Source organism: Acanthochromis polyacanthus, chromosome 10 (genome assembly GCF_021347895.1).
Source record: "Acanthochromis polyacanthus isolate Apoly-LR-REF ecotype Palm Island chromosome 10, KAUST_Apoly_ChrSc, whole genome shotgun sequence".
Lineage (NCBI taxonomy): Eukaryota > Metazoa > Chordata > Actinopteri > Pomacentridae > Acanthochromis > Acanthochromis polyacanthus.
Genome location: NC_067122.1, coordinates 786,726 through 801,813, shown reverse-complemented (window position 1 = coordinate 801,813; position 15,088 = coordinate 786,726). Strand labels below are relative to the sequence as shown.

The window sequence follows — 15,088 nt, the reverse complement described above, 5'->3', positions numbered from 1 at the left end:
GCATTCTTAAACGGGACCGTGCTGCCGTCCAACACTACCCATCACGAAGCAGCAGCAGTAGTAGCGGCGGTGGCCAGGTTGGCACGGCGACGTCGCCAGCGGGCTCCCGGAGGCTCGCCAGGCCTCGGCTCGGCTCGCCGGCTGCCAGGCTCCGGGCGACGCCGAGGAAAAACCTGCCTTGCCGCTCGCAGAGAGGGAAGGTGGCGTCCGGGCCAGGCGGTTGGCAGGCTGCAGCGAATCACCAGGACTGGCCGCCGCCGCCGCTGCCGAGGCGTTCCAGGCCTTCGGGTAATTACAACACTTGCCCTTTGAAAGCGAGCCGGCCCGGCCTGCTCGGTGTTATCTGGACGCTGTGATCCGCCGCGCTGCCGCGTCCTCAGGGAGCCTTTCAATGACTGTGTGTGTGTGTGTGTGTGTGTGTGTGTGTGTGTGTGTGTGTGTGTGTGAGCGCCGCCGACATGCCCGGACAAACCTTCCCTTTGTGCCTTAAGTAGATTCCACTTGTGGAGGCGTCTGAAGTGGCGAGGAGGAGCAGCCAGCGGTAATGATGCTTGTGTGGCCCGGCCGAGGCTCGCCGGCCAAACTGGCTCCTGTGGCTGAATTATTTTTGGGGCCCGAGTGTGTGTGTGTGTGTGTGTCTGTCTGTCTGTGTGTGTGTGTGTGTGTGTGTGTGTGTGTGCAGCGACCTGAGTAGCTTCTCTGCAGCAGTAACCGAGGACGAACCCTCTGAGCCAAACGAGTGACAGCGAAGACGATGACACACAGTTTGTTTTATTTTTGCTGGTTTTATAGCCGCACAACACACACACACACACACACACACACACACACACACACACACACACACACACACACACTCTGGTGGCTTCACACTCCTCTCAGTCATTAGCCGGCCGTGGTGTTAGCCGGCCCGCGGCCCGGGGGGAAACGTCATTAAGGCGATATTGTGGACGCTCAGCCAAGGTTTGTTTTCGTCTTTGGAAAGGGGCCCCGGGTCCCTGGAGGGGCCCCGGCAGTGCTCCTGGGGTCCGGTTTGTTTATAACACTTCTTTGGCAGTTTGGAGGAGGTTGTCACCACAGCAGCACCAGTGGGTTTCCAATGCTAATTGGTCTCCTGGAACTTTCACTAATGGTTCCAAGTAGCTGGGGGAATAAATTATTGTGGCGCGTTCGCATCCACACAGACACAAACACGGCGCTTAGTTTATGATTTTTCTGTACTTAGAGATCAAACGGCGCGATAAATGATTCATAACGCGTCTCATTTGGCATTCGGAGCCTCGATTTGACGCTTGTTTGTCAAATGGCAATTTGATTCAGGACAGCATGGGGCGAGAGCAGCCGCGTAATTGGACGTCACGGGTCACACGCCATATGATTAATTTTTAAGAATTACCGGAAGATATGTTAATGACCCTCGCAGCGATGAGAGAGGAGGAAGAGGAGCAGCTTGTCGGCAGATTATAGGCAGCAGATATGTTGTTGGGACTAATGATAGATGGATCGCTTCATTTGCGTTTCAGGAGGCTGACGTGAGATAAATCCATTTAGACAGACGTCTGAACGTTTGAAACAGAGAAAAGTCTGATTAGCCGTTGGTTGGTGTTTTATTTGTTCTCGTCTCGTTTTCACTCATTCTTTGGAAACACGACAACCACGAATAAAAGGGAAAGTTTCATTTATTTGGTTATTTGTTGTTAAAAGTCGCTCCACAAACTGAAGATGTTTAAAGATTTACATTTTTACAGCCGTGACAAACCTTTTGTCTCTTTTCTCTTGTTTCGCGCCTCTTTCAGTTTGTCATGTTATACGTAGTTTTTTCCAGATTTGTGTCATTTTGTACGTTTTTCTTGATTTTTGTTATTTTGTACACAGTGTTTCCAGATTTTTGTCATTTTGTACATAGTTTTTCAAGATTTGTCGTTTGTACGCAGTTTTTCCAGATTTTTCATTTTGTACGCAGTTTTTCCAGATTTATGTCATTTTCTGCGCAGTTTTTCCAGATTTTTCGTTTTGTACGCAGTGTTTCCAGATTTCTGTCATTTTGTTCGCAGTTTTTACAGATTTATGTCATTTTGTTCGCAGTTTTTACAGATTTATGTCATTTTGTACACAGTTTTTTCCAGATTTATGTCATTTTCTGCGCAGTTTTTCCAGATTTGTCATTTTAGATGCAGTGTTTCCAGATTTCTGTCATTTTGTTCGCAGTTTTTCCAGATTTATGTCGTTTTGTACGCAGTTTTTCCAGATTTGTCATTTTGTACACAGTTTTTCCAGATTTGTCGTTTCATGCGTAGTTTTTCCACATTTCTGTTGCTTTGCATGTAGTTTTTCCAGATTTTCCAGATTCTGTTGTTCGGTTTTATGTCTCTGTCATTTTTCGTCTTGTTTTGAACCTTTTTTAAAATGTTTTATTTATTTTATTTGTGTCCCTTTGACGGTTCAAAGCAGCTCTTGGTAAATAGAATAAAAATGTGCAGTTTTTTGTCACTATTATGTGAATAAATTTGAGTGATTCTGAAATAAAAGCAGGCTAAATTCTGTGATTACAATCTCTTAAATGTGTTTCTTTCCTCCTGTGTGACGGTAAAATGAATGTCTGTGGACAAAACGAGCCTTTTTTTTTCACCGTTTTGTGACATTTTATCGAGCAAACAGCTGATGGACTCAGCACCTTCTCTCTACTGATCCGTGTTGTGGATGTTTTGTGTCCTACACTGAGGTGGAGGTGAACATGCAGCCTGAGAGGACGCCTGCAGGCAGCGCTCAGGGCTGGGAAAACATCCTTTACACATTTTTCTGGGGAAACTAAACTATATTTAGAATAAGCTTCTGGGCACAGCGGTTCCTGTTTCTGTCAATTTACTGTTTTAAATGTTCAAGAAGGGACGTTTATTGCATCAGCTATAAAACAAAAACACTTTTTTCTCATCGTTTGTAGAATCTAACTGACCGTAGTAGAGCAAATTATAAATACTTTACTTCCTGATCTGTGGTTTATTTCTCTGTGAGCTAAAGTTTGTTTAAATGCAGCTTAGAAGCGACAAATATGTGAAATTGGAAGTTTTGTAATTAATAAAAGTGTCAGAAATTCTCAAATAGTTCAGACTTCTTTAATTTTCTCAGTCTGTCCAGTTTATTCAAAGAAATGTTTGGTGCAGTGAGTCTTTATTAAAATAAACGTTATTTTCAATATAAAGTCCAGCGCCTTTATGGAAACATTAAAACAACAAGAAAAACTAAAATACAATTACAAATAAAATAATAAAGATACTTTACAGATCAGGTAAAAAAATGAGAAAAAGCACAAATCTGGAACTAATTAAATTCAGATTTTACTTTGTAGATAATATTTACAATGTAGTTATTTTGTTTGTTTCTGGTAAACGTCATTTTTAGAATTTTTTCAACAAAACATGCTAAATCTGTGAAATCGCCATATTTTCTCTGATTTAAATCCAATAAAACCATGTAGTTTTACAGTCAAACATCATAAAACCAAATTACTTATCGTTATTAGTTCATGTAGCCTTAAACTAAATTGTAGAATTATTATTTGTACAGGTTTTATACCGATTTTTTCCTGCTGGTTTGGTCTTTTTTAAAATGTAATTCTGTACATTTTTTCACAGGTTTTTCTGTGTGGATAATATTTACAGTTTTTGCTTTTTTTTCTTGTTTTTTTTCTAGTCAGTGTGTGTTTCTTATCTACAGTTTTATCAAATGTTCACATATTCTGATCTGATTTAAATCCAGGAAACACTAAGAACGTTTACCTGAATGAGCGTTTCTTTAAAGTCTGAGTTAATTCTGACTGAAACTAGAATGTGGACGTTTAAAAGCTCACCATGCTGCTGTTTTAGGACCAGCTTTGTAAAATGAGGTGCGTTTGATTCGTCCAGCAGACTAACTGACCTCTGGTCCTCGTGGTGCGTTCACTGACGGCCTCCAGCCGTCGGCACATTCAGGCTCGGCTGTTTTCCGGCTGCTGCTGGCGTCTGATGGATATTAATGTGTTGGATTCGAGCCGCCGCTGTTCAACACGACTCCCCAGAACCCTCGTCTGTCTCCACCCGCCCCCCTCCTCCGGCTGAGGAGGAAACCCGGCGCTCCCTCCGGACCCCTGCGGACCGGAGCGGCTCCGGCTCGGTTTTTTGTCGGCCGCTGAGCCCTCTGGCTACCTGGACGGCTGTTTGGGGAGCAGCCGCCCGGTTGGCTGGCTGGTTGTCGGGGGCGATGGGACAGAGGGGGAGGGGGGCGTCGCTGGGTGTCGTCCAATCGGTGGTGACCTCGGTCTGGCTGCTCCTAAATAATAAGTAGACTGAAAAAAAAGACAGAAAATGTTAAAATCAACAGTGAAATATGGTAAAAAATGATGGGACAGTATATTGTTCAAAACTCAACAAATAACAGCAAATATCTGTAAGACATTTATATTTTTAGCTGATTTAAATGGAGTAAAACTGTAGTTTTACAGTCAAACATCATAAAAAGCTTTTTATTTGTGAAATCTCCAACATTTTTCCAGATTTAAATGCAGTAAAATGTTGTTTAATTATTGTTAAAGAATTAATAATTGTAGAAATGCAGATTTATTTTCTATTGTTTTTTTGTTTTTTTTCTACTTAACATGTCATTTTTAAATGTAATTATTTTTTATTTTTTTGCACTAAACGTGTGTTTATGTAATTCTTCTTAGTTCTTATTTGTAACCCAACAAAACTAGACAAAACGGTAAACATAATAATAAATTACAGTTCAAACCTCTTGATTCTTTTTTTTAAATTGCCTTGTTAGTGGTAACTGCAAAAGAAGTAAATTGTTCAGAAAATTAAAACTCGTCCCTGTAAATTTGCCGAGAATGTTTGTTTGTTTGTTTTGTCCAGTAAACTTAATTGTTTTTTGACAGATTTTCTGTATAATAAAAAGGTAAAGCTCTCCTCATGAATTCTTCTGGTGTGACTGATTTGTAGTTTTTCCAGCTGAAGAAGAAGAAGTTGTTGTAAAGGTTGTCGTGCTAATTTGACCTGTCGTCTTTTTCCACAGTCGGTGTTGTGACAAGAAGAGCTGTGGAAATCGCAACGAGACGCCCTCCGACCCCGTCATCATCGACAGGTAGGAGCTCATCTGTTGGTCTGCTGCTGAGGTGTTCCCGCCGTGGACGTCTGAACGCTCATCTAACGTTTGGTGTTTCTCAGTGGTTTGGTGGACGTTTGAATGGTTTGGTGGACGTTTGAATGGTTTGGTGGATGTTTCTCAGTGGTTTGGTGGATGTTTCTCAGTGGTTTGGTGGATGTTTCTCAGTGGTTTGGTGGATGTTTCTCAGTGGATTGGTGGACGTTTCTCAGTGGTTTGGTGGATGTTTCTCAGTGGTTTGGTGGATGTTTCTCAGTGGATTGGTGGACGTTTCTCAGTGGTTTGGTGGATGTTTCTCATTGGTTTGGTGGATGTTTCTCATTGGTTTGGTGGATGTTTGAATGGTTTGGTGGACGTTTCTCATTGGTTTGGTGGACGTTTCTCATTGGTTTGGTGGACGTTTCTCAGTGGTTTGGTGGACGTTTCTCAGTGGTTTGGTGGATGTTTCTCATTGGTTTGGTGGACGTTTCTCAGTGGTTTGGTGGACGTTTCTCAGTTTTTTGTTGGATGTTTCTCATTGGTTTGGTGGATGTTTCTCATTGGTTTGGTGGAGGTTTCTCATTGGTTTGGTGGACGTTTCTCATTGGTTTGGTGGACGTTTCTCAGTGGTTTGGTGGAGGTTTCTCAGTGGTTTGGTGGAGGTTTGAATGGTTTGGTGGATGTTTCTCATTGGTTTGGTGGATGTTTCTCATTGGTTTGGTGGACGTTTCTCATTGGTTTGGTGGACGTTTCTCATTGGTTTGGTGGACGTTTCTCATTGGTTTGGTGGACGTTTCTCAGTGGTTTGGTGGACGTTTCTCAGTGGTTTGGTGGAGGTTTCTCAGTGGTTTGGTGGAGGTTTGTCAGTGGTTTGGTGAATGTTTCTCATTGGTTTGGTGGATGTTTCTCAGTGGTTTGGTGGATGTTTCTCATTGGTTTGGTGGACATTTCTCAGTGGTTTGGTGGATGTTTCTCAGTGGTTTGGTGGATGTTTCTCAGTGGTTTGGTGGACGTTTCTCAGTGGTTTGGTGGAGGTTTCTCAGTGGTTTGGTGGAGGTTTGTCAGTGGTTTGGTGGACATTTCTCAGTGGTTTGGTGGATGTTTCTCAGTGGTTTGGTGGATGTTTCTCAGTGGTTTGGTGGACGTTTCTCAGTGGTTTGGTGGATGTTTCTCAGTGGTTTGGTGGAGGTTTCTCAGTAGTTTGGTGGAGGTTTCTCATTGGTTTGGTGGACGTTTCTCAGTGGTTTGGTGGATGTGTCTCATTGGTTTGGTGGATGTTTCTCATTGGTTTGGTGGATGTTTGAATGGTTTGGTGGACGTTTCTCATTGGTTTGGTGGACGTTTCTCATTGGTTTGGTGGACGTTTCTCAGTGGTTTGGTGGACGTTTCTCAGTGGTTTGGTGGACGTTTCTCAGTGGTTTGGTGGACGTTTCTCAGTGGTTTGGTGGATGTTTCTCATTGGTTTGGTGGATGTTTCTCATTGGTTTGATGGACGTTTCTCAGTGGTTTGGTGGACGTTTCTCATTGGTTTGGTGGACGTTTCTCAGTGGTTTGGTGGATGTTTCTCATTGGTTTGGTGGACGTTTCTCAGTGGTTTGGTGGATGTTTCTCATTGGTTTGGTGGACGTTTCTCAGTTTTTTTGTTGGATGTTTCTCATTGGTTTGGTGGATGTTTCTCATTGGTTTGGTGGAGGTTTCTCATTGGTTTGGTGGACGTTTCTCATTGGTTTGGTGGACGTTTCTCAGTGGTTTGGTGGAGGTTTCTCAGTGGTTTGGTGGAGGTTTGAATGGTTTGGTGGATGTTTCTCATTGGTTTGGTGGAGGTTTCTCATTGGTTTGGTGGATGTTTCTCATTGGTTTGGTGGATGTTTCTCATTGGTTTGGTGGACGTTTCTCAGTGGTTTGGTGGACGTTTGTCAGTGGTTTGGTGGAGGTTTCTCAGTGGTTTGGTGGAGGTTTCTCATTGGTTTGGTGGACGTTTCTCATTGGTTTGGTGGACGTTTCTCAGTGGTTTGGTGGATGTTTCTCATTGGTTTGGTGGATGTTTCTCAGTGGTTTGGTGGATGTTTCTCATTGGTTTGGTGGACATTTCTCAGTGGTTTGGTGGAGGTTTCTCAGTAGTTTGGTGGAGGTTTCTCATTGGTTTGGTGGACGTTTCTCAGTGGTTTGGTGGATGTGTCTCATTGGTTTGGTGGATGTTTCTCATTGGTTTGGTGGATGTTTGAATGGTTTGGTGGATGTTTCTCATTGGTTTGGTGGATGTTTGTCAGTGGTTTGGTGGATGTTTCTCATTGGTTTGGTGGAGGTTTCTCAGTGGTTTGGTGGACGTTTCTCAGTGGTTTGGTGGAGGTTTCTCATTGGTTTGGTGGACGTTTCTCAGTGGTTTGGTGGATGTGTCTCATTGGTTTGGTGGATGTTTCTCATTGGTTTGGTGGATGTTTGAATGGTTTGGTGGACGTTTCTCATTGGTTTGGTGGACGTTTCTCATTGGTTTGGTGGACGTTTCTCAGTGGTTTGGTGGACGTTTCTCAGTGGTTTGGTGGATGTTTCTCAGTGGTTTGGTGGATGTTTCTCATTGGTTTGGTGGATGTTTCTCATTGGTTTGGTGGACGTTTCTCAGTGGTTTGGTGGACGTTTCTCATTGGTTTGGTGGACGTTTCTCAGTGGTTTGGTGGATGTTTCTCATTGGTTTGGTGGACGTTTCTCAGTGGTTTGGTGGATGTTTCTCATTGGTTTGGTGGACGTTTCTCAGTTTTTTTGTTGGATGTTTCTCATTGGTTTGGTGGATGTTTCTCATTGGTTTGGTGGAGGTTTCTCATTGGTTTGGTGGACGTTTCTCATTGGTTTGGTGGACGTTTCTCAGTGGTTTGGTGGAGGTTTCTCAGTGGTTTGGTGGAGGTTTGAATGGTTTGGTGGATGTTTCTCATTGGTTTGGTGGAGGTTTCTCATTGGTTTGGTGGATGTTTCTCATTGGTTTGGTGGATGTTTCTCATTGGTTTGGTGGACGTTTCTCAGTGGTTTGGTGGACGTTTGTCAGTGGTTTGGTGGAGGTTTCTCAGTGGTTTGGTGGAGGTTTCTCATTGGTTTGGTGGACGTTTCTCATTGGTTTGGTGGACGTTTCTCAGTGGTTTGGTGGATGTTTCTCATTGGTTTGGTGGATGTTTCTCAGTGGTTTGGTGGATGTTTCTCATTGGTTTGGTGGACATTTCTCAGTGGTTTGGTGGAGGTTTCTCAGTAGTTTGGTGGAGGTTTCTCATTGGTTTGGTGGACGTTTCTCAGTGGTTTGGTGGATGTGTCTCATTGGTTTGGTGGATGTTTCTCATTGGTTTGGTGGATGTTTGAATGGTTTGGTGGATGTTTCTCATTGGTTTGGTGGATGTTTGTCAGTGGTTTGGTGGATGTTTCTCATTGGTTTGGTGGAGGTTTCTCAGTGGTTTGGTGGACGTTTCTCAGTGGTTTGGTGGAGGTTTCTCATTGGTTTGGTGGATGTTGTCAGTGGTTTGGTGGATGTTTCTCATTGGTTTGGTGGAGGTTTCTCATTGGTTTGGTGGATGTTTGTCAGTGGTTTGGTGAATGTTTCTCATTGGTTTGGTGGAGGTTTCTCATTGGTTTGGTGGATGTTTGTCAGTGGTTTGGTGGATGTTTCTCATTGGTTTGGTGGACATTTCTCAGTGGTTTGGTGGAGGTTTCTCATTAGTTTGGTGGAGGTTTCTCATTGGTTTGGTGGACGTTTCTCAGTGGTTTGGTGGATGTGTCTCATTGGTTTGGTGGATGTTTCTCATTGGTTTGGTGGATGTTTGAATGGTTTGGTGGATGTTTCTCATTGGTTTGGTGGATGTTTGTCAGTGGTTTGGTGGATGTTTGTCAGTGGTTTGGTGGACGTTTCTCAGTGGTTTGGTGGAGGTTTCTCATTGGTTTGGTGGATGTTTGTCAGTGGTTTGGTGGATGTTTCTCATTGGTTTGGTGGAGGTTTCTCATTGGTTTGGTGGATGTTTGTCAGTGGTTTGTTGGATGTTTCTCATTGGTTTGGTGGAGGTTTCTCATTGGTTTGGTGGATGTTTGTCAGTGGTTTGGTGGAGGTTTCTCAGTGGATTGGTGGATGTTTCTCATTGGTTTGGTGGAGGTTTCTCATTGGTTTGGTGGAAGTTTCTCATTGGTTTGGTGGATGTTTGAATGGTTTGGTGGATGTTTCTCATTGGTTTGGTGGATGTTTCTCAGTGGTTTGGTGGATGTTTCTCATTGGTTTGGTGGATGTTTCTCATTGGTTTGGTGGAGGTTTCTCATTGGTTTGGTGGAGGTTTCTCAGTGGTTTGGTGGACGTTTGTTTCCGGCTGCTTTAGTGGCTTTTTAATGGTTCGTTGGAGGTTCGTGGGCTGCTTTTTGGTGGTTTGTTGGAGGCTTTATAATGTTTTTTTAGTCATTTGTTGGCAGTTCCTTTAACCCTTTAAGCTTCAGTGTACCGCCGGCGGTACACCTACTAATTTGCATAGGAATTTCAGGAATGTCCGACGGGTGCAAACGCGATTATACAAACACTATACACCGATGGAAAGCTTAGATTCTCATGAATCCGCCGGTATAAACCACTTTCAGATGCGATTACCACAGCGGGTGAGAAAAACACATTTGTCCGACAAAAACAAATATTCATCCATCCGTTCTCTATACACGGCTTCAAAGCACACAGCGCGACTCACATTTCCGGGTTTATTATTACACACAACAAAAAAGATTCCACAAAAAACGGCTATAATCCAACCTTTTACATCAGATGACACAAGCCAGTAAACTATTTTGTCCAAAACATGTCCTGAAGTCGGTATAAAATCTCCGAATCGGTCGTTTTCAAGGAAATGCACCTCCCGATGCGCGTCCAATATTCCCCGTATTTTTCGTAATTTTTTTATTTAAAAATAGAATATTAGCGATTTTTTGTACTGAAAACGGCTGGAATTGACTGAAGCTTAAAGGGTTAATGGCTTTTTGGTGTTTTGTTAGTGGTTTGTTAGCTGTTTGTTGGAGGTTTGTACATGTTTTTAGTGGTTTGTTTGTTGTTGGTCTGTTGGATGGATGTAAACTGTGATCTAGTGTCAGTTTTTACCAGAACTCAGATGTTTCTCCTCCTAAATGTCATGGTTCTGTCTGCTGGACTGATGAAGTTCTGATAAAGTCCATTAAAGGTGATAAATGTGGAGCCTCCTGTATGGACCTGAAGGGAAATATTCCCAGTCTGAAGGTAGAACTCTGATCACTGATGAAGGTACTGCAGATGAAGAACCAGATGTTCTGAGGAGGATTTTTGGGGAATGTTGTTTTGTTTCGTAGCATCATCTGCTAAATTACAGAGACAGTGTGACCTGATTCATTCAGACTGGACGACGATGTTCAGTTCAGAACTTTGAGGATTTCTTTGGAATCATTCTAACGGTCAGATCTTTGATTTAAGGTCTAGAATGAAGCTCGAACTCATCTTCTTCCTGTTTTGTTGAATGATTTTCTGATGTTTGATCAGAAGCTCCTGAGCACTTCAATGTAAAAACCTGGATTCCTTCTTCTTCTGGCACATCTGGCGTCTTTCCTGATTCCTTTGTTTCTTCCTGTTTCTCCTGTTTTCCGGCGTCTCACTTCTTTCTCACCTCTTGCTTCCGACACGATGCTCCTGCGTGTGAAATGTTTAATCAACACCACGAACACGAAAACATTTAGAAGCTGCAGATCTGTGCATCCTCGTGTTTCAACTCCGCTTTCTGAGTTTGTCTTCTTGTTTTCTGTCTCATTTGGTTTAAAATTTCATTAACAAAAAGCTGGAAAATGTTGACTGAAACTGTGCCAATAGATTCAGGTATTTCATGAATAAATGAGCCTTAAATTACTGCAAAGATTTTGAAACAAAGGTGCAGTTTTTCCAAAATCTGTGAAGTTTTCAGTTATTTTCTTTTCCTGATTTACACATATTTATGTTTGAAAACATCCAGACCTGACTATGAACGCACCATAATGTCAAAAAATCTGAACATTGTTGCACAAACATGATAAAAGACAAGATAATAATGAACCAGCTGTCAAAAGTGGAATATGAATTCAAGAAAATGTCAAAAATTTGGATATTAATGAGCGAAATCATGAAAAACAGCTGGTATGAAAATGTCAAAAATCTGCACATTATTGGAAAAAAAGTCAGAAAACAAGATAATAATTTACCTAAGTGTGAAAACCACAGAACTGATGCAAATAAATGTGAAGAACCAGGATGTTATTGAACCAAATACTGAAAAATCTCCATATTTCTGCACCAAGGCATCAAAAACATGAGTTCCAGTCGACCAACGTATTCAAACTCTAATCCTAACTATCATTTGTATGTACTAAAATATAAAAAATCTGAGAACAAAAATGTCAAAAATCTGCACATTATTGAAAAAAAGGTCAGAAAACAGGATAATAATTTCCGTAAATGTTCCAAACGGTCCTGTAAACGTGGCAGCGCTGTGGCTTCCACAGTAATGCTGCTAAGGTCTCTGGGTGTGAATATCAAACCCTCAGACAAACACCCGTCCTTCGTTAGCTCCTCTAATCCCTCCACCCTCTCTGTCCTTGTGGCCGGCTGTCCGTCACCACGGCCCGCTCTGATTGGACGGGAGGCGGCGGTGGGAGACGATGACCTCAGAGGAGGTCGGGGGGAGAACGTCCATGTTGGCTCGTTAGAGAGGCCTTGGACCGCCGCCAGGTGATACACACACACACACACACACACACACACACACACACACACACACACACACACACACACACACACACACCTCCAGGTGTGTGTGTGTGTGTCATCACAGCAGTGCATTGTGGGTAAAGACAACAGTGAGGAAGTCTCAGCAAATAATAAAACATCATTTGGATTATTAAGACTGGAAGCATAGATTTGGTGATTTTATTTGAAAAGTATTAGAAATCCCATAATTCAGTCATTTTTTTCAGTTTCTGGCTGATAATTGGTGTCATTTTGATTGAGGCCTGTAGGATCATTTAATTATGATAAAATATTACATTTATAAGCTTAGATTTGATGGTTTTTGATAGAAAAAGGTTAGAATTTCTGTTATTCCTTCTATTTTCTCCAGTTTATGCCTCATTTTGGTGTCATTTGAGATTATTTTTGTTGAAAACATTAGAAATCCCACGATTCCTTCAGTTTTCTTCTAGTTTCTGACTGAGAAATGGTGTCATTTGTTACATTCCTTCCATTTGTGCTGGTGGGCTTTGGAGTTGAGCTTTTTATTTCTAAATGATAGAAAGATATTTAGTCTAAATAAATGTAGTTTCTATCTGGGAATTAGATCTTCTCCTCTAATGACCTGAGAAAACCTAAATCTTCTGTTTCCGTTCTGATTCGTCGACGCTTCACAAACTCCTCGTTTGCAGACGTCCGACAAAATCTGCAGCTGGAAAATCATTTTGTGTTTTCTGCTTGTTTCTCTGCAGCTTTAATTAGGCCACGACAGGACGGCGATACTAGTCCACTAACCCTGGGAATACACTCTATTGTAGGCGAATTAATGGACACACACACACACACACACACACACACACACACACACACACACGCACACACACACACACACACACACACACACACACACACACACACACGCACACACACACACACACACACACACACACACACACACACACACACACGCACACACGCTGTCAGATTTACCGCTTGTTTCTCTGCATTTCAGCGCCTGTAAAGAAAAGCAGAGATTTATCGCCGTGACCCGACCGACTCACACTAAAACACACACGCCGCTTTAACGTGTTTTTAGTGACCCATCATGCAAATGATGTCGCCGCCGTCGCTACAGTAAAGCGCTTTAATGCCGAGAATTCACGTCTCGCTGGAGTAAATCACACCTTCTCCTTCCTGCTGCTGCGTGGAAGCAGATCTTTGGTGGTTTTCATGTTTTATCACCTCGTCACGTCTGCTTTATCGTCCTTTTACCTCCTTATTTCCCTTCACACCTCCATCACCCGTCATTATCTCAGGCGTTTCCTCCATAACAACACTCTGAAAACGTCTAAAATCAGGATGTTAGTGCAGGAAAACATGAAAAATCAGGATGTTATTGCCTCAGAATATCAAAGATTAGGATTTTAATGCACTAAAATGTCATAAATTAGGATATTAATGCACCAAAACCTCAAAAATCAGGATATTTATGCACTAAAACTTGGAAAGCCAGGATGCTAATGCACCCTAACATGAAAAGTCTGAACATTATTACACAGAAATGTAAAAACACAGGATAATAACTCAAGCCTCTATCAACAATGTGGATTTTAACGTAACTAAATGTTTAAAATGTGGCCAGTGTCTGCTCTGACCTCTGACCTCTGAGCTGCACTTTGAGCTTTCTTCTGGTTCCACTTGCAGCAGATAAGCTGATAAATGCGACGCTGCGACCCGCCTGGCTGAGGCTGAATATAAATGCGTCTCTGAGAGGCGGCTTTGTTTCCTCCGTTAGCCGGTTAATGGCTGAGATCCTGCCGAGGCAGCAGAACGCCGGCTGACGGATCGCAGCCTCGCCGTTATTACGCGCTAATATTGCAATTAGATGGGTGGCCAAGTTGCCCGAGTGGGGCAATAAATCGCCATGGAGTGTCAGAATGTACGAGGAGGCCCGGCTCTAATTACCCAGAGCGCACCTCTTCAGCGCCGCCGCCCCCCTCCTGACCATCACCTCCTGCTGTAACGGCCCAGCCCTACATGGAGGTCACGACCCTCAGACACTCACTCTGGTTTAAGGGCGTTTCCAGGAGATGGAGGATGGAGGACCACCTCCACCTCCAGCAGAAGGATGGAGGACCACATCCACCTCCAGCAGAAGGATGGAGGACCACCTCCAGCAGCAGAAGGATGGAGGACCACATCCACCTCCAGCAGAAGGATGGAGGACCACCTCCACCTCCAGCAGAAGGATGGAGGACCACCTCCACCTCCAGCAGAAGGATGGAGGACCACCTCCAGCAGCAGAAGGATGGAGGACCACATCCACCTCCAGCAGCAGAAGGATGGAGGATCACCTCCACCTCCAGCAGCAGAAGGATGGAGAACCACCTCCACCTCCAGCAGCAGAAGGATGGAGGACCACATCCACCTCCAGCAGCAGAAGGATGGAGGACCACATCCACCTCCAGCAGCAGAAGGATGGAGGACCACCTCCACCTCCAGCAGAAGGATGGAGGACCACCTCCACCTCCAGCAGCAGAAGGATGGAGGACCACATCCACCTCCAGCAGCAGAAGGATGGAGGACCACCTCCAGCAGCAGAAGGATGGAGGACCACATCCACCTCCAGCAGAAGGATGGAGGACCACCTCCACCTCCAGCAGAAGGATGGAGGACCACCTCCACCTCCAGCAGAAGGATGGAGGACCACCTCCAGCAGCAGAAGGATGGAGGACCACATCCACCTCCAGCAGCAGAAGGATGGAGGATCACCTCCACCTCCAGCAGCAGAAGGATGGAGAACCACCTCCACCTCCAGCAGCAGAAGGATGGAGGACCACATCCACCTCCAGCAGCAGAAGGATGGAGGACCACATCCACCTCCAGCAGCAGAAGGATGGAGGACCACCTCCACCTCCAGCAGAAGGATGGAGGACCACCTCCACCTCCAGCAGCAGAAGGATGGAGGACCACATCCACCTCCAGCAGCAGAAGGATGGAGGATCACCTCCACCTCCAGCAGCAGAAGGATGGAGAACCACCTCCACCTCCAGCAGCAGAAGGATGGAGGACCACATCCACCTCCAGCAGCAGAAGGATGGAGGACCACATCCACCTCCAGCAGCAGATGGATGGAGGACCACCTCCACCTCCAGCAGAAGGATGGAGGACCACCTCCACCTCCAGCAGCAGATGGATGGAGGACCACATCCACCAGCAGAAGGACGGAGAACCACCTCCACCTCCAGC

The 15,088-nt window shown here is 44.1% G+C and overlaps 2 protein-coding genes across 10 annotated transcripts in view; both read left to right on the top strand.

The window, feature by feature from the left end:
- LOC110965896 (transcription factor COE3-like) overlaps positions 1 to 15,088 on the top strand; it is a 187,358-nt gene that overhangs the window by 47,815 nt on the left and 124,455 nt on the right. For all 3 annotated transcript variants that reach the window (XM_051954580.1, XM_051954579.1, XM_051954578.1), the window contains one exon: positions 5,047 to 5,115. In XM_051954580.1, coding sequence (XP_051810540.1) covers positions 5,047 to 5,115 — 69 coding nt within the window. The remainder of the gene's footprint in view (positions 1 to 5,046; positions 5,116 to 15,088) is intronic.
- LOC127535787 (uncharacterized) lies at positions 5,148 to 9,382 on the top strand. 7 transcript variants are annotated; one of them, XM_051954572.1, is made up of 4 exons: positions 5,148 to 6,521; positions 6,875 to 6,916; positions 8,538 to 8,581; positions 8,713 to 9,382. In XM_051954572.1, exons 1-4 carry the CDS (start codon positions 5,294 to 5,296, stop codon positions 8,914 to 8,916), a joined length of 1,518 nt encoding a protein of 505 aa, XP_051810532.1. In that variant the 5' UTR covers positions 5,148 to 5,293; the 3' UTR covers positions 8,917 to 9,382. The 7 variants fall into 7 exon arrangements, with proteins under 7 accessions (XP_051810532.1, XP_051810535.1, XP_051810534.1 ...); XM_051954575.1 differs by having other exon boundaries at positions 7,421 to 8,581; XM_051954574.1 differs by having other exon boundaries at positions 5,148 to 6,543.

Excerpts from the sequence above, each read along its gene's own strand:
- LOC127535787 (XM_051954571.1), top strand. The coding sequence starts at position 5,294 with ATGTTTCTCAGTGGTTTGGTGGATGTTTCTCAGTGGATTGGTGGACGT. Across the intron at positions 6,522-6,874 it reads TTCTCAGTGGTTTGGTGGAC|GTTTCTCAGTGGTTTGGTGG; the intron begins GTTTCTCAGTGG and ends GGTTTGGTGGAG.